This window comes from Blennius ocellaris, assembly GCF_963422515.1.
Source record: "Blennius ocellaris genome assembly, chromosome: 1".
NCBI lineage: Eukaryota > Metazoa > Chordata > Actinopteri > Blenniiformes > Blenniidae > Blennius > Blennius ocellaris.
In genome coordinates, this window is record NC_137650.1 from 37,204,570 (window position 1) to 37,223,431 (window position 18,862).

The following is an 18,862-nucleotide window of genomic DNA, read 5'->3' on the forward strand; positions in this document are numbered from 1 at the left end:
CTAACAACAATAAAGCGTGTGGACGGCGGCGCTCAGCTTCTGGCTCTTTAAACCATAAAACCATAAACATGTCGTAAATATGAATCATTCACTTTTACTGGGAAGTCGAAAGGAAGTTAATGTTTGAATGCAGACGGTTTCCAGGTCCCCATGTGGGCGTGTCTGTTTCCAGGTCACCATGTGGGCGTGTCTGTTTCCAGGTCCCCATGTGGGCGTGTCTGTTTCCAGGTCCCCATGTGGGCGTGTCTGTTTCCAGGTCCCCATGTGGGCGTGTCTGTTTCCAGGTCCCCATGTGGGCGTGTCTGTTTCCAGGTCCCCATGTGGGCGTGTCTGTTTCCAGGTCCCCATGTGGGCGTGTCTGTTTCCAGGTCACCATGTGGGCGTGTCTGTTTCCAGGTCACCATGTGGGCGTGTCTGTTTCCAGGTCCCCATGTGGGCGTGTCTGTTTCCAGGTCCCCATGTGGGCGTGTCTGTTTCCAGGTCCCCATGTGGGCGTGTCTGTTTCCAGGTCCCCATGTGGGCGTGTCTGTTTCCAGGTCACCATGTGGGCGTGTCTGTTTCCAGGTCACCATGTGGGCGTGTCTGTTTCCAGGTCCCCATGTGGGCGTGTCTGTTTCCAGGTCCCCATGTGGGCGTGTCTGTTTCCAGGTCACCATGTGGGCGTGTCTGTTTCCAGGTAACGGCTCATAAAACACCTGCAGACGGTTTCAACGTCCGTTAACTCCACCTTCCTCCTGATGGAACCATGAGGTGATCAGAGGTGTAGAGGGTGGAGGATGGAGGAGGTGTAGAGGGTGGAGTAGGAGTAGAGGGTGGAGGAGGAGTAGAGTGAGGGTGTGAAGCTGATGAAGCGAAGACGTAGACACACGGGGCTGAACCTGCAGGTCACATGGTCTGTGATGTCATGGTGGTTGTGTGGAGTCACGCACACACACACACACACACCACATCCTTCCTCTCCATTGTTTCCTGGATGAACCTCCTGCTGCCGGAGGCGTTGACCTTTGACCCCCCAGAGACAATCAGAGCCAGATGTTCCTGCAGCAGCTCGTTTCCTGATTGTTTCTATAAAATGTGTTTGTTTGTCGTCACTAAAGTTTAGAATCACAAAGAAAAACTGAAAATAATTTATTTCATCTGATTCGTGTCTGAAAAGAAACACGTTCTACGTTCTATTTTCTATGTTCTACTTTCTATGTTCTACTTTCTACGTTCTACACTCTATTTTCTATGTTCTACATTCTACACTCTACTTTCTATGTTCTACACTCTATTTTCTATGTTCTACGTTCTACACTCTACTTTCTATGTTCTACTTTCTACACTCTACTTTCTATGTTCTACTTTCTATGTTCTACGTTCTAGGGATCAGCTGATCTCGCTCCAGTTCCAAAACAAGCCCTTGACCTCCAACAACTGTTTCTGTTGTGTTGGGAAAAGTAATCCATTACAAATACTGCTGATAGTAACTGACAGTCCTAGTTACTAGTTACCAGTCGTTTCACCATTTTGACCAATTACAATGTAACAAAGACAAAAAACCAACCGATCAGATCAAGTTGACTAAGAAGTGATGACGACCTCCTGGGTCACATGACCTCACTGATGACCTCACTGATGACCTCACTGATGACATCATTGATTGATTTATTGATCCAATAGTTAACAGGCGTTTCACATCTTAAGGCCGGGAGGCAGGAGGAGTCACTGCTGGTGTCTGGTCACCTGGTCCCTCCTCCACCTGGTCCCTCCGTCACCTGGTTCCTCCGTCACCTGGTCCCTCCTCCACCTGGTCCCTCCGTCACCTGGTTCCTCCTTCACCTGGTGAGGCTCTTGACGTACTCCAGCTCCTCCACAGGTCTCCACTGCTGGTTGATGGTGACCAGCTGCAGGACCAGACAACAGACCATTAATAACTCGCTGACTCAGCAGAAAGGAGTTTCAGGCGAAACGATGAGGCTGTGGTCAGAACCAGGAGGAACCATGAAGAACCAGGAAGTACCAGAAGAACTAGGAAGTACCATAAAGAACCAGGAAGTACCAGGAAGAACCATGAAGTTACCTTCTGAGGAGTGGACGGGTCCAGGTTCTCCCACGGTTCTGGGTTCTTCGTCTTGTTCAGTCTGGAAACAGAATCACAGTCGAGATAGAACGACCGTTCTGATAGAACGAGTGTTCTGATAGAACGAGTGTTCTGATAGAACGAGTGTTCTGATAGAACGACCGTTCTGATAGAACGACCGTTCTGATAGAACGAGTGTTCTGATAGAACGAGTGTTCTGATAGAACGAGTGTTCTGATAGAACGAGTGTTCTGATAGAACGAGTGTTCTGATAGAACGACCGTTCTGATAGAACGACCGTTCTGATAGAACGAGTGTTCTGATAGAACGACCGTTCTGATAGAACGAGTGTTCTGATAGAACGACCGTTCTGATAGAACGAGTGTTCTGATAGAACGACCGTTCTGATAGAACGAGTGTTCTGATAGAACGACCGTTCTGATAGAACGACCGTTCTGATAGAACGAGTGTTCTGATAGAACGAGTGTAGTAATAAAACGAGCGTTCTGATAGTAACGACTAGTTAGTAATAACTAGTAATAAAACGAGCGTTCTGATGGTAACGACTAGTTAGTAATAACTAGTAATAAAACGAGCGTTCTGATAGTAACGACTAGTTAGTAATAACTAGTAATAAAACAAGCGCTCTGATAGTAACGACTAGTTAGTAATAACTAGTAATAAAACGAGCGTTCTGATGGTAACGACTAGTTAGTAATAACTAGTAATAAAACGAGCGTTCTGATAGTAACGACTAGTTAGTAATAACTAGTAATAAAACGAGCGTTCTGATAGTAACGACTAGTTAGTAATAACTAGTAATAAAACGAGCGTTCTGATAGTAACGACTAGTTAGTAATAACTAGTAATAAAACAAGCGCTCTGATAGTAACGACTAGTTAGTAATAACTAGTAATAAAACAAGCGCTCTGATAGTAACGACTAGTTAGTAATAACTAGTAATAAAACGAGCGCTCTGATAGTAACGACTAGTTAGTAATAACTAGTAATAAAACGAGCGCTCTGATAGTAACGACTAGTTAGTAATAACTAGTAATAAAACGAGCGTTCTGATAGTAACGACTAGTTAGTAATAACTAGTAATAAAACGAGCGTTCTGATAGTAACGACTAGTTAGTAATAACTAGTAATAAAACAAGCGCTCTGATAGTAACGACTAGTTAGTAATAACTAGTAATAAAACGAGCGTTCTGATGGTAACGACTAGTTAGTAATAACTAGTAATAAAACGAGCGTTCTGATAGTAACGACTAGTTAGTAATAACTAGTAATAAAACAAGCGCTCTGATAGTAACGACTAGTTAGTAATAACTAGTAATAAAACGAGCGTTCTGATGGTAACGACTAGTTAGTAATAACTAGTAATAAAACGAGCGTTCTGATGGTAACGACTAGTTAGTAATAACTAGTAATAAAACGAGCGTTCTGATAGTAACGACTAGTTAGTAATAACTAGTAATAAAACGAGCGCTCTGATAGTAACGACTAGTTAGTAATAACTAGTAATAAAACAAGCGCTCTGATAGTAACGACTAGTTAGTAATAACTAGTAATAAAACGAGCGTTCTGATAGTAACGACTAGTTAGTAATAACTAGTAATAAAACGAGCGTTCTGATAGTAACGACTAGTTAGTAATAACTAGTAATAAAACGAGCGTTCTGATGGTAACGACTAGTTAGTAATAACTAGTAATACAACGACTCACATGACGTCGGGCTTGGTGAACAGGAAGTAAAGTGAAGCAGTTGCAGCTCCGGTTGCAGCGAAAACCATGAAACCTATCAGAGGGATCAGCTGACAAACAAACACTTTGTTTACAAAACAACAAACATTTGTTTACAAAACAACAAGCAGAACTTTGTTCAAAAAACAGGTTCATTTCTGAAGCAGCAGAAAATAAAATGTAATCTAATTACATAATTAAGTAATAGTCATTTAATCTTACCTCCTTTTTCTTGCGCAACATTTGGAAAAATCCAGACATTTTTTATTTTAAGTCGGTGAAATAAGATGAGAAGAGTGAGTCAGGTGTGTGTGACGCTCCGGTGTGTGTGAGAGTGTGTGTGTGTGAGAGTGTGTGTGAGAGCGTGTGTGTGAGAGAGTGTGTGAGAGTGTGTGTGAGAGCGTGAGTGTGTGTGTGAGAGTGTGTGTGAGACGTGGGCGGCGGCAGGTGGTACGAGGTGAGAAGCACGTAGACACGCTGAGCTTCCTGCATCAAACTCTCACATCAGCTGATGATCAATAACAGGATCAGCAGGGCTGCAGCGCCCCCCGGTGGCCCCCTGTGGCCCTGCACCCCCCCGGTGGCCCCCTGTGGCCCTGCACTTCCCTGTGGCTCCCGGTGGCCCCCTGCACCCCCCCGGTGGCCCCCGGTGGCCCCCTGTGGCGAAGCACTGACAGACGACACAGGACCCCAGTGACACACTTTATTTCACACAGAACGGCTGCAGCCAATCAGAGAGCAGCTGTGGGTCACGTGAGGCTCTGATAGGCCAGGACCTGCTGGGCGCTCAGCGAGGGGCTCATGGCGCCGAGGGCCCGCAGGAAGTGCGAGTGTCTGACGGAGGACGCCTCCATGCCTCCGTCCAGCAGCGCCAGCAGGGCGGCCTGGGGGACGACAGCAGCCTCCGTCAGTCGTGGTCAGAAGCGACAGACGGGTGGAGGAGCGGCGCCTCACCTCTCTGCACAGGTTCTCCAGGTCGGCTCCCGAGAACAACTCCGTCAGCGCCGCCAGCTCCTCCAACCGCACGTCAGCCTCCAGCGGCATGGTGGCGGTGGCCACGCCCAGGATGGACCGCCGGGCCTGGACACACGCCGGACAGTCACACGCAGGTTAGTCACACGCAGGTTAGTCACACGCAGGTTAGTCACACGCGCCGGACAGTCACACACGCAGGTTAGTCACACACGCAGGTTAGTTACACGCAGGTTAGTCACACGCAGGTTAGTCACACGCAGGTTAGTCACACACGCAGGTTAGTCACACACGCCGGACAGTCACACGCAGGTTAGTTACACGCAGGTTAGTCACACGCAGGTTAGTCACACACGCAGGTTAGTCACACGCAGGTTAGTCACACACGCAGGTTAGTCACACACGCAGGTTAGTCACACACGCCGGACAGTCACACGCAGGTTAGTCACACACGCAGGTTAGTCACACGCAGGTTAGTCACACGCAGGTTAGTCACACACGCAGGTTAGTCACACATGCAGGTTAGTTACACACACGCAGGTTAGTCACACGCAGGTTAGTCACACGCAGGTTAGTCACACACGCAGGTTAGTCACACGCAGGTTAGTCACACGCAGGTTAGTTACACACAGGTTAGTTACACGCAGGTTAGTCACACATGCAGGTTAGTTACACGCCGGACAGTCACACGCAGGTTAGTCACACGCAGGTTAGTCACACGCAGGTTAGTCACACACGCAGGTTAGTCACACATGCAGGTTAGTTACACGCAGGTTAGTCACACGCAGGTTAGTCACACGCAGGTTAGTCACACACGCAGGTTAGTCACACACGCCGGACAGTCACACGCAGGTTAGTTACACGCAGGTTAGTCACACGCAGGTTAGTCACACACGCAGGTTAGTCACACGCAGGTTAGTCACACACGCAGGTTAGTCACACACGCAGGTTAGTCACACACGCCGGACAGTCACACGCAGGTTAGTCACACACGCAGGTTAGTCACACGCAGGTTAGTCACACGCAGGTTAGTCACACACGCAGGTTAGTCACACATGCAGGTTAGTTACACACACGCAGGTTAGTCACACGCAGGTTAGTCACACGCAGGTTAGTCACACACGCAGGTTAGTCACACGCAGGTTAGTCACACGCAGGTTAGTTACACACAGGTTAGTTACACGCAGGTTAGTCACACATGCAGGTTAGTTACACGCCGGACAGTCACACGCAGGTTAGTCACACGCAGGTTAGTCACACGCAGGTTAGTCACACACGCAGGTTAGTCACACATGCAGGTTAGTTACACACGCCGGACAGTCACACGCAGGTTAGTCACACACGCAGGTTAGTCACACACGCAGGTTAGTCACACACGCAGGTTAGTCACACACGCCGGACAGTCACACACGCCGGACAGTCACACACGCAGGTTAGTCACACACGCCGGACAGTCACACACGCAGGTTAGTCACACACGCAGGTTAGTCACACACGCAGGTTAGTCACACACGCAGGTTAGTCACACACGCAGGTTAGAGTTTGTGGTGTTTCTAGAGAAGAGAAGCGTCCGACCTGCTGGTCCGGCGGCGGCACGTAGAGGACCTGGTCCAGCCGGCCCGGCCTCAGCAGGGCGGCGTCCAGGCAGTCCGGACGGTTGGTGGCCGCCACCACCATCACCTCCATGTTGGACACGTCCTGGAGGTCCAGCTGAGGACGAGGAGGAGCAACGTGACGCCACCTGCTGGTCGTCTTCAAAACTGTCTCGACATGACGGAGGAATTCATTGATCGCTTGTTTCTTTGTAGAATAAATCAATAAATATAAATACGTTTATTGTGCTGAACCTTTCTGGATCCTCAACCTCACTTTATCATCCTGCTCCTGACCTTACTGAAGACCCTGCTGAAGTCGCTGCTCCACCGCCGTACGTGGAGGAGCGGGAGGGTGGGGTGGAGCAGAGCAGAGTGGGAGGGTACGGTGGAGCAGAGCGGGAGGGTAAGGCAGAGCAGAGCAGGAGGGTAGGGTACATCGTTCCCGGCGGTCGCGGTTCTTTCCATAACATCCACTATTTTAAAGTCAGACAGCGTGGAAACCCGTCCCGCTGCGCGGCGCCCCCCACAGGAAGTGCACAAAGATCAAAGGCGATCACCTTTGATCTTTCATATAATCTGGTCTCTCTGAAAGCGTCTCTCACCTGTCCCAGGTGGGGCTCCTCCTCCTCCTCCTCCGCCCCTGCCACCTGGAGGCTCCGCCCCTCCCCCCTCCTCTCCAGCGTCTTTAGGCCCACGCCGTCCATCTCGTTCAGCAGCACGGACAGGAGACGCGTCTGCACGCCGCTGGGGGCGTGGCCTTCGCCCCGGGACCCCACCAGGGTGTCGATCTCATCCAGGAACAGGATGCAGGGGGCGCAAGCCCTCGCCTGACGGAACAGCTGCAGGGCAGAGGGGGCGTCAACTGACCACACCCACCAGACACACTCACCAGACTACACCCCCCCAGCCACACCCACCAACCACACCCACCAGACCACACCCCCCAGCCCACACACCCACCAGACCCCCCCCAGACCAACCACACCCCCCCAGTCCAGACCACACCCACCAGACCAGCCACACACCCAACAGACCACACCCACTGGCCACACCCACCAGACACGCACCCCCAGACACCCCTACCAGACCAGACCCCCCCCAGCCCCCCCCCACCTGTGCCAGAGCGTTCTCTGAGTCTCCCACGAAGGGCGAGTAGAGGTCGGCGCCGCTGACCGACAGGAAGGAGCAGTGAGACGAGGAGGCGGCGGCTTTAACCAGCGTGGTCTTTGCACATCCTGGAGGCCCGTAGAGCAGAACGCCGCGCGGCGGAGTAAGGCCGAGGCGGGCGAAGGCCTCCGGGTGAGTCATGGGCCACTGGATACTCTTCATCACGGAGGAAGACGAGGAACAAACAGTCACTTTGTGATGAAAAACTCTCACAAGAACGATCGTCTCTTACTTACAATTACTTACTCTTTAGTTACTGTTACTTATTCTTTAGTTACTATTACTATTACTCACTATTACTTACTCTTTAGTTACTGTTACTTATTCTTTAGTTACTATTACTATTACTCACTATTACTTACTCTTTAGTTACTGTTACTTATTATTTAGTTACTATTACTATTACTCACTATTACTTACTCTTTAGTTACTAATACTTATTCTTTAGTTACTATTACTCACTATTACTTACTCTTTAGTTACTAATACTATTACTCACTATTACTTATTATTTAGTTACTATTACTTACTCTTTAGTTACTATTACTCACTATTACTTACTATTATTCACTATTACTTACTATTTAGCTACTATTACTTACTATTACTTTCTCTTTAGTTACCTTTACTTACTCTTTAGATACTATTACTTACTATTACTTTCTCTTTAGTTACCTTTACTTACTCTTTAGATACTATTACTTACTATTACTTTCTCTTTAGTTACCTTTACTTACTCTTTAGATACTATTACTTACTCTTTCGTTACTATTACTCAATATTACTTTCGCTTTAGTTACTATTACTTACTCTTTAGTGACTATTACAATTACTCACTATTTACTTACTATTACTCACTATTACTATTACTTACTATTTACTTACTATTACTCTATTACTATTACTCACTATTACTCATTTCTACATCCTCTGCTGTCGCCTCCTCATCCCCATTGGCTCCCTGTGCAATATGGCATCCAGTACAAGCTCCTCCTCCTCCTCACCTACAAGCTCCTCCTCCTCCTCACCTACAAGCTCCTCCTCCTCCTCACCTACAAGCTCCTCCTCCTCCTCACCTACAAACTCTTCCTCCTCACCTACAAGCTCCTCCTCCTCACCTACAACCTCCTCCTCTTCCTCACCTACAAGCTCCTCCTCCTCACCTACAAGCTCCTCCTCCTCACCTACAACCTCCTCCTCTTCCTCACCTACAAACTCTTCCTCCTCCTAACCTACAAGAACCTCCTCCTCCTCACCTACAAGCTCCTCCTCCTCCTAACCTACAAGAACCTCCTCCTCCTCACCTACAAGCTCCTCCTCACCTACAAGCTCCTCCTCCTCACCTATAAGCTCCTCCTCCTCCTAACCTACAAGCCCCTCCTCCTCCTCACCTACAAGCTCCTCCTCCTCCTCACCTACAAGCTCCTCCTCCTGCTCACCTACAAGCTCCTCCTCCTCCTCACCTACAAGCTCCTCCTCCTCACCTATAAGCTCCTCCTGCTCACCTACAAGCTCCTCCTCCTCCTCACCTACAAGCTCCTCCTCCTCACCTATAAGCTCCTCCTCCTCCTAACCTTCAAGATCCTCTTCCTCCTGCTCCTCCTCCTCCTCACCTACAAGCCCCTCCCCCTCTCCATGCGGTCCTGCAGCATCCTGATCACCTGCTTCAGTTTGAGCTTGACCTGGTCCAGACCTCCTATCTGGTCCCAGTGAAGGGGGGCGAGTTCGGTCCGGCCCAGGCTGGTCCTCAGGCAGGACGGCTGCACCACCTTCAGGGCCTCCTGGAAGTGACGGAGCCTCACCACTGCCTCGCCTGAAGCCTGAAGCAGCAGCACAATGTAAACAAGGAGAACCGGTTCAGGTCCCGGAAGACCCCGGGGTCCACATGGAACTATTACTATTACTATTAGAGGGTGAGGTGAGGTGAGGTGAGGGTGAGGTGAGGTAAGGATGAGGTGAGGATGAGGTGAGGATGAGGGTGAGGTGAGGTGAGGTGAGATGAGGGTGAGGTGAGGTGAGGATGAGGTGAGGATGAGGGTGAGGTGAGGATGAGGTAAGGTGAGGATGAGGTGAGGGTGAGGTGAGGATGAGGTGAGGGTGAGGGTGAGGTGAGGGTGAGGTGAGGTAAGGATGAGGTGAGGTGAGGATGAGGTAAGGTGAGGATGAGGGTGAGGATGAGGTGAGGGTGAGGTGAGGTGAGGGTGAGGTGAGGATGAGGTGAGGATGAGGTGAGGTAAGGATGAGGTGAGGTGAGGATGAGGTGAGGATGAGGTGAGGATGAGGTGAGGGTGAGGTGAGGATGAGGTGAGGGTGAGGTGAGGATGAGGTGAGGATGAGGTGAGGGTGAGGTGAGGTAAGGATGAGGTGAGGGTGAGGTGAGGTGAGGGTGAGGTGAGGATGAGGTGAGGATGAGGTGAGGATGAGGTGAGGATGAGGTGAGGGTGAGGTGAGGTAAGGATGAGGTGAGGGTGAGGTGAGGTGAGGGTGAGGTGAGGATGAGGTGAGGATGAGGTGAGGTAAGGATGAGGTGAGGTGAGGATGAGGTGAGGATGAGGTGAGGATGAGGTGAGGATGAGGTGAGGATGAGGTGAGGGTGAGGTGAGGGTGAGGTGAGGTAAGGATGAGGTGAGGTGAGGATGAGGTAATGATGAGGTGAGGATGAGGTGAGGTAAGGATGAGGTGAGGATGAGGTGAGGATGAGGTGAGGTAAGGATGAGGTGAGGATGAGGTGAGGATGAGATGAGGTGAGGTGAGGTGAGGGTGAGTTGAGGATGAGGTGAGGGTGAGGTGAGGGTGAGGATGAGGGTGAGGTGAGGAGAGGATGAGGTGAGGTGAGGATGAGGTGAGGGTGAGGTGAGGATGAGGTGAGGATGAGGTGAGGATGAGGTAAGGTGAGGATGAGGTGAGGGTGAGGTGAGGTAAGGATGAGGTGAGGTGAGGTGAGGGTGAGGTGAGGATGAGGTGAGGATGAGGTGAGGGTGAGGTGAGGTAAGGATGAGGTGAGGTGAGGATGAGGTGAGGATGAGGTGAGGATGAGGTGAGGATGAGGTGAGGGTGAGGTGAGGTAAGGATGAGGTGAGGATGAGGTGAGGTAAGGATGAGGTGAGGATGAGGTGAGGATGAGGTGAGGTAAGGATGAGGTGAGGATGAGGTGAGGATGAGATGAGGTGAGGTGAGGTGAGGGTGAGTTGAGGATGAGGTGAGGGTGAGGTGAGGGTGAGGATGAGGGTGAGGTGAGGAGAGGATGAGGTGAGGTGAGGATGAGGTGAGGGTGAGGTGAGGATGAGGTGAGGATGAGGTGAGGATGAGGTAAGGTGAGGATGAGGTGAGGGTGAGGTGAGGTAAGGATGAGGTGAGGTGAGGTGAGGTGAGGGTGAGGTGAGGATGAGGTGAGGATGAGGTGAGGATGAGGTGAGGATGAGGTGAGGGTGAGGTGAGGTAAGGATGAGGTGAGGATGAGGATGAGGATGAGGTGAGGATGAGGTGAGGATGAGGTGAGGTAAGGATGAGGATGAGGTGAGGATGAGGTGAGGATGAGGTGAGGTGAGGATGAGGTGAGGATGAGGTGAGGATGAGATGAGGTGAGGTGAGGTGAGGGTGAGTTGAGGATGAGGTGAGGGTGAGGGTGAGGGTCACCTGGTTTTCCCGTAGGGCCGTCATGGCCGCCTCCCTACACAGCGCACTGAGATCTGCTCCTACGTATCCTGGCGTCTGGCGAACCAGAACCTCCAGGTTGACCTCGGGGTCCAGCGGCATCCGGTCACACAGGACGGACAGGATGTCCTTCCTCTGCTGGGCGGTGGGGACGCCGACGACCACCTGGGGGACAGGCAGTGATGAGGACGAAGACAGGCAGATGTCTCTGGTGGACGTTTCCTGATTCTACTTCCTGTTTGCTGCATCGACAGTTGATTCTGAAACTGAGCAACGCTTTGATCCTGAAACTGAGCAACCCTTTGATTCTAAAACTGAGCAACGCTTTGATTCTAAAACTGAGCAACGCTTTGATTCTAAAACTGAGCAACGCTTTGATCCTGAAACTGAGCAACGCTTTGATCCTGAAACTGAGCAACCCTTTGATTCTAAAACTGAGCAACGCTTTGATTCTAAAATTGAGCAACGCTTTGATTCTGCAACTGAGCAACGCTTTGATTGTGAAACTGAGCAATGCTTTTATTCTGCAACTGAGCAATGCTTTGATTGTGAAACTGAGCAACGCTTTGATTCTAAAACTGAGCAACGCTTTGATTGTGAAACTGAGCAACGCTTTGATTGTGAAACTGAGCAACGCTTTGATTCTGAAACTGAGCAATGCTTTGATTCTGAAACTGAGCAACGCTTTGATTCTGAAACTGAGCAACGCTTTGATTCTGAAACTGAGCAATGCTTTGATTCTGAAACTGAGCAATGGTTTGGAAAAGAGACGAGTCTGTGGACAAACTTCACATCACGGCGGGACGACTTCAGTCTGACGTCCTCGTTTTCCTACAGACCAGAAGAAACTTTCTCGTCTTTCTGGTTCATGGCGACTTTATCTGAAGCTTCAATCCACCGTCCCTGGTCTCTCTCAATGGACCGTCCCTGGTCTCTCTCAATGGACCGTCCCTGGTCTCCCTCAATCCACCGTCCCTGGTCTCTCTCAATCCACCGTCCCTGGTCTCTCTCAATCCACCGTCCCTGGTCTCTCTCAATCCACCGTCCCTGGTCTCTCTCAGCCACCGTCCCTGGTCTCTCTCAATGGACCGTCCCTGGTCTCCCTCAATCCACCGTCCCTGGTCTCCCTCAATCCACCGTCCCTGGTCTCTCTCAATGGACCGTCCCTGGTCTCCCTCAATCCACCGTCTCTGGTCTCCCTCAATGGACCGTCCCTGGTCTCTCTCAATCCACCGTCCCTGGTCTCCCTCAATCCACCGTCCCTGGTCTCTCTCAGCCACCGTCCCTGGTCTCTCTCAGCCACCGTCCCTGGTCTCTCTCAATGGACCGTCCCTGGTCTCCCTCAATCCACCGTCCCTGGTCTCTCTCAATGGACCGTCCCTGGTCTCTCTCAATGGACCGTCCCTGGTCTCTCTCAATCCACCGTCCCTGGTCTCTCTCAATCCACCGTCCCTGGTCTCTCTCAGCCACCGTCCCTGGTCTCTCTCAATGGACCGTCCCTGGTCTCCCTCAATCCACCGTCCCTGGTCTCCCTCAATCCACCGTCCCTGGTCTCTCTCAATGGACCGTCCCTGGTCTCCCTCAATCCACCGTCTCTGGTCTCCCTCAATGGACCGTCCCTGGTCTCTCTCAATCCACCGTCCCTGGTCTCCCTCAATCCACCGTCCCTGGTCTCTCTCAGCCACCGTCCCTGGTCTCTCTCAGCCACCGTCCCTGGTCTCTCTCAATGGACCGTCCCTGGTCTCCCTCAATCCACCGTCCCTGGTCTCTCTCAATCCACCGTCCCTGGTCTCTCTCAATGGACCATCCCTGGTCTCTCTCAATCCACCGTCCCTGGTCTCTCTCAATCCACCGTCCCTGGTCTCTCTCAATCCACTGTCCCTGGTCTCTCTCAATGGACCATCCCTGGTCTCCCTCAATCCACCGTCCCTGGTCTCTCTCAGCCACCGTCCCTGGTCTCTCTCAGCCACCGTCCCTGGTCTCCCTCAATCCACCGTCCCTGGTCTCTCTCAATCCACCGTCCCTGGTCTCTCTCAATGGACCGTCCCTGGTCTCTCTCAATCCACCGTCCCTGGTCTCTCTCAATGGACCATCCCTGGTCTCTCTCAATCCACCGTCCCTGGTCTCTCTCAATCCACCGTCCCTGGTCTCTCTCAATCCACCGTCCCTGGTCTCTCTCAATCCACCGTCCCTGGTCTCCCTCAATCCACCGTCCCTGGTCTCTCTCAATGGACCGTCCCTGGTCTCCCTCAATCCACCGTCCCTGGTCTCTCTCAATCCACCGTCCCTGGTCTCTCTCAATCCACCGTCCCTGGTCTCTCTCAATCCACCGTCCCTGGTCTCTCTCAATCCACCGTCCCTGGTCTCTCTCAATCCACCGTCCCTGGTCTCTCTCAATCCACCGTCCCTGGTCTCTCTCAATCCACCGTCCCTGGTCTCTCTCAATGGACCGTCCCTGGTCTCCCTCAATCCACCGTCCCTGGTCTCTCTCAATGGACCATCCCTGGTCTCTCTCATCCACCGTCCCTGGTCTCTCTCAATCCACCGTCCCTGGTCTCTCTCAATCCACCGTCCCTGGTCTCCCTCAATCCACCGTCCCTGGTCTCTCTCAATCCACCGTCCCTGGTCTCTCTCAATCCACTGTCCCTGGTCTCTCTCAATGGACCATCCCTGGTCTCCCTCAATCCACCGTCCCTGGTCTCTCTCAGCCACCGTCCCTGGTCTCTCTCAGCCACCGTCCCTGGTCTCCCTCAATCCACCGTCCCTGGTCTCTCTCAATCCACCGTCCCTGGTCTCTCTCAATGGACCGTCCCTGGTCTCTCTCAATCCACCGTCCCTGGTCTCTCTCAATGGACCATCCCTGGTCTCTCTCAATCCACCGTCCCTGGTCTCTCTCAATCCACCGTCCCTGGTCTCTCTCAATCCACCGTCCCTGGTCTCTCTCAATCCACCGTCCCTGGTCTCCCTCAATCCACCGTCCCTGGTCTCTCTCAATGGACCGTCCCTGGTCTCCCTCAATCCACCGTCCCTGGTCTCTCTCAATCCACCGTCCCTGGTCTCTCTCAATCCACCGTCCCTGGTCTCTCTCAATCCACCGTCCCTGGTCTCTCTCAATCCACCGTCCCTGGTCTCTCTCAATCCACCGTCCCTGGTCTCTCTCAATCCACCGTCCCTGGTCTCTCTCAATGGACCGTCCCTGGTCTCCCTCAATCCACCGTCCCTGGTCTCTCTCAATGGACCATCCCTGGTCTCTCTCATCCACCGTCCCTGGTCTCTCTCAATCCACCGTCCCTGGTCTCTCTCAATCCACCGTCCCTGGTCTCTCTCAATCCACCGTCCCTGGTCTCTCTCAATCCACCGTCCCTGGTCTCTCTCAATCCACCGTCCCTGGTCTCTCTCAATGGACCATCCCTGGTCTCCCTCAATCCACCGTCCCTGGTCTCTCTCAATGGACCGTCCCTGGTCTCCCCTGGTCCAGCTACAGTTCAGACTAGCGTGTCGCTCACTAGTTTTTCAGGAACTTCAACATGACTGCGTGAGGCTCTGGACTGAACCTGGACCCTTCACCTCTCGGTCGAACCTCCCGGGCCGCCGCAGCGCCGGGTCCAGGCCGTCTGGACGGTTCGTGGCTCCGACGACCAGGAAGCGGTCGGACTGACGGATCCCGTCCATCAGGGTCAGGAGCTGAGCCACCAGCCGGTTCTCCGGGGCCGAGAACTCGGTTCTCCTGGGGCACAGAGAGTCCAGCTCGTCCAGGAACAAGACGCAGGGACCGTCCTCCGCCTCGCGTCGAGCTCGTTCAAACACCGTCCTCAGCGTCTCCTCGCTGTCCCCCGGCCGCGGACCCACCACCTGACGGGAGAACCAACAGCTCAGGACCAGGACCGGGACCAGGGCCACAGGATCGCAGCGAAGCAGCGACCCCTTCTGGCGTAAACTGAATCGTAGCAAAGCTGCAGAACTAATGGTGGTTCTAGAGCAGGTTCTAGAGCAGGTTCTCCAGCAGGATGTTAAATATCTGGTTCCTTTACTGAGGCGACTGTTGTTTGTCCAACTTGTTCTGTTCTTTGCTGCTTTCTGGTCTGCATGCTAACATCATGCTAACATCATGTTAACATCATGCTAACATCATGTTAACATCATGCTAACATCATGTTAACATCACGTTAACGTCATGCTATAATCATGCTAACGCCATGTTAACATCATGCTAACATCACGCTAACATCATGCTAACGCCATGTTAACATCACGTTAACGTCATGCTATAATCATGCTAACGTCATGCTTACATCATGCTAACGTCATGCTAACGTAAGACTCAGTGTGAGTCCGTCCTGCAGCGCTGCCTGGTGGCTGGACTGCAGAGCACATAGGAGGCAGTAGCAGAGTCTGTCCCGGTTTACCTCTGGGCCTCGGACCACCACCAGGCTGGCCCCCACCTCCTCCACCACCCTGTGGACCAGCAGGGTCTTCCCCACGCCGGGGGGCCCCACCAGGAGCAGGCCCCGGGGGCAGGACACCCCCAGGGAGCGCAGGGCGGCGGGGTAGAGCAGCGGCAGCTGCAGCAGCTCCCGCAGCGACGCGCTCACCTGCAACACAACAGGAAGTCCAGGTCTGGACCTGGTCCTCTGAGCTCCAGGTCCAGACCACAGCTCAGTAGTCCAGGTCTGGACCTGGTCCTCTGAGCTCCAGGTCCAGACCACAGCTCAGTAGTCCAGGTCTGGACCTGGTTCTCGGAGCTCCTCACAAATACTTTTAATTTAATGTAATTTAAACTGAAATACTAAATCTAACAAATAAACAAGGATTTAAAAACAAAGTGAAGTTACACATCTGGTTCCTGCATCGTCACCGTCTGACTTTTGTCCTCCGTCTTAAAGGGCCGGGACACTTTTACGTTTCATGACTTGAACCTTTGTGAGGCCAAACGTCCACTAGGGGTCAGTGTTTCCTCTTCATGTCACCAGAACTTTCATGTACGGCTCCAATGGCAGGAGTTTTACTGAGGAAGTTTACTTTTATATACAATTTAAAATTAGATTTCCAAATGTTCACCAGGTCAATAATGCACTGTCAGCAAATTTAGTGCCTTTGGTGGCGCCAGAGGCTGTTTTTATCCTCTAACTTTACTGCAGTCATCTTCTACATTGGCGTTTAAATGGTTAATTTCTTTTAAATGTAACTTTTGGTAGTTTAGATCAGGACTGAGGTTGATTAACTGATTTATGCAAAACAGGTTGAAATAATATTCTGATATTTTTACAGCAGCAAAGTTTGTGGATGAAAACCGTCACTAACTGCTTTTATCTGAAAGAGTCAAAGGTGAGATGATAGAGGATTAAACTAACTGCTTTTATCTGAAAGAGTCAAAGGTGAGATGATAGAGGATTACATAAACTGCTTTTATCTGAAAGAGTTAAAGGTGAGATGATAGAGGATTAAACTAACTGCTTTTATCTGAAAGAGTTAAAGGTGAGATGATAGAGGATTAAACTAACTGCTTTGATCTGAAAGAGTTAAAGGTGAGATGATAGAGGATTAAACTAACTGCTTTTATCTGAAAGAGTCAAAGGTGAGATGATAGAGAATTAAACAGGCAAGGCGGAGCGCTCGTCTCCCAGTAGGAGGGTTGCAGGTTCGATTCCCGGCTCCGCCTCGAGCAAGACGCTGAACCTCCAACTGGTCCTGGTGGAGCGACGGGACAGGAAGTCCCTTCAAGAGGGACTAAATATTATAATAATAATAATAATAATCTCTCTAATATCAGACTTGGCGACACGATGAAGCAGAAGACGGAGGACGGAGACGCTGAATGACGGAGACACTGAAGGTTTCCTGTCTAAGACACTAGTTGAGGACAGGGGGGGGCTACCTCCTGGAGGCCTCCCAGCCGGGCCGTGTGGTCCTGGTCCTGCCGGCCCCTGAAGGTCTGGGCGGTCTGCAGGCCGCTGACCTCCACCGTGGTCCTGGCCGTGATCAGTCCTGCAGCGCCCCCGTCTGGACTCAGGTCCTCGACGACCACATACCTGATCTCCGTGTCAAAGTCCTCCAGGTTGACCACGAACCCTGGGAGGACCAGGACACCCCTCAGCATGTCCCTCACCAGCTCCTGGACCCCCCGGGGGGAGCAGAGTCTCCTGAAGCCGGCACTCCGGGCCGCCGCACGGACCCGGACCCACTTCAGTCTGGAGGTCGTCATGGCGACAAGCTGCCCTGGCTGCAGGCTGAGGCCCGGGGGCAGCCTGGGGCCCGAGACCCCCCCGGGGCCCGAGACCAGCCCGGGGGAGACACATTTGAGGTCCGGCTGCAGGAAGCCGTGGGCCAGGTCGGACCGGGGCCAGGCAGAGCACAGGAGGCTCCCCCCGGGGACACGGACCAGCAGGGGGGACCCCAGACTCACACCCAGCGCCGACATCAGTCCCGGGCCGAGCCGGCACCTCTGGGAGCCGCGGTCCCCCGGGTCCACTGAGACCACCTGGAGACGCTCCATGGCCGTCCAGCGGCTCAGAGACGGGGGACAGACTGGACAGACAAGACAGAACCAGTTTAGACAAAGTCTGAACGGAAGCGTCGGACATCAGGGTCTGGGTCTGGGTCAGGGTCTGGGTCTGGGTCTGGGTCTGGGTCAGGGTTTTAACAGGTTTTAACAGACGTTAGCAGGTTTTAACAGACGCTAACAGACGTTATCAGGTTTTAACAGACGTTATCAGGTTTTAACAGACGTTAGCAGGTTTTAACAGACGCTAACAGACGTTATCAGGTTTTAACAGACGTTAGCAAGTTTTAACAGGTTTTAACAGGTTTTAACAGAGGTTAGCAGGTTTTAACAGACGTTAGCAGGTTTTATCAGACGTTAGCAAGTTTTAACAGGTTTTAACAGGTTTTAACAGAGGTTAGCAGGTTTTAACAGACGTTAGCAGGTTTTAACAGGTTTTAACAGACGTTAGCAGGTTTTATCAGACGTTATCAGGTTTTAACAGACGTTAGCAAGTTTTAACAGGTTTTAACAGGTTTTAACAGACGTTAGCAGGTTTTAACAGACGTTAGCAGGTTTTAACAGACGTTAGCAGGTTTTAACAGGTTTTAACAGACGTTAGCAGGTTTTAACAGACGTTAGCAGGTTTTAACAGGTTTTAACAGGTTTTAACAGACGTTATAACTCAGTTACTGACCGGAGGAGGAGAAAATCGGTCGTTAAATCACCAACAGTTCATCTTCTGTCGCTGCACGTTTCAATGTTTACAAACCATGTGGAGAAACGAGTCGGCCAACCAAAACGTTTCAATGTTTACAAACCATGTGGAGAAACGAGTCGGCCAACCAAAACGTTTCAATGTTTACAAACCATGTGGAGAAACGAGTCGGCCAACCAAAACGTTTCAATGTTTACAAACCATGTGGAGAAACGAGTCGGCCAACCAAAACGTTTCAATGTTTACAAACCATGTGGAGAAACGAGTCGGCCAACCAAAACGTTTCAATGTTTACAAACCATGTGGAGAAACGAGTCGGCCAACCAAAACGTTTCAATGTTTACAAACCATGTGGAGAAACGAGTCGGCCAACCAAAACGTTTCAATGTTTACAAACCATGTGGAGAAACGAGTCGGCCAACCAAAACGTTTCCCTGCGACGGAACGAAACAAAACAAGCTTTACTTCTT

The 18,862-nt window shown here is 51.4% G+C and overlaps 1 protein-coding gene across 2 annotated transcripts; it reads right to left on the reverse strand.

Annotated features, from left to right (window-relative positions):
- Positions 1–1,679: 1,679 nt before the first annotated feature.
- afg2b (AFG2 AAA ATPase homolog B) lies at positions 1,680–18,468 on the reverse strand. Of its 2 annotated transcripts, XM_080498729.1 has the most exons (13): positions 18,372–18,468; positions 17,072–17,721; positions 15,603–15,788; positions 14,764–15,048; positions 11,179–11,361; positions 9,204–9,362; positions 7,489–7,698; positions 6,978–7,214; positions 6,356–6,490; positions 4,763–4,888; positions 3,791–3,879; positions 2,063–2,123; positions 1,680–1,886 (listed from the first exon to the last, which is right to left on the reverse strand). In XM_080498729.1, exons 2-13 carry the CDS (start codon positions 17,687–17,689, stop codon positions 1,818–1,820), a joined length of 2,358 nt encoding a protein of 785 aa, XP_080354855.1. In that variant the 5' UTR covers positions 17,690–17,721; positions 18,372–18,468; the 3' UTR covers positions 1,680–1,817. The 2 variants fall into 2 exon arrangements, with proteins under 2 accessions (XP_080354855.1, XP_080354856.1); XM_080498730.1 differs by lacking the exons at positions 1,680–1,886; positions 2,063–2,123; positions 3,791–3,879 and adding an exon at positions 4,532–4,692.
- Positions 18,469–18,862: the final 394 nt, after the last annotated feature.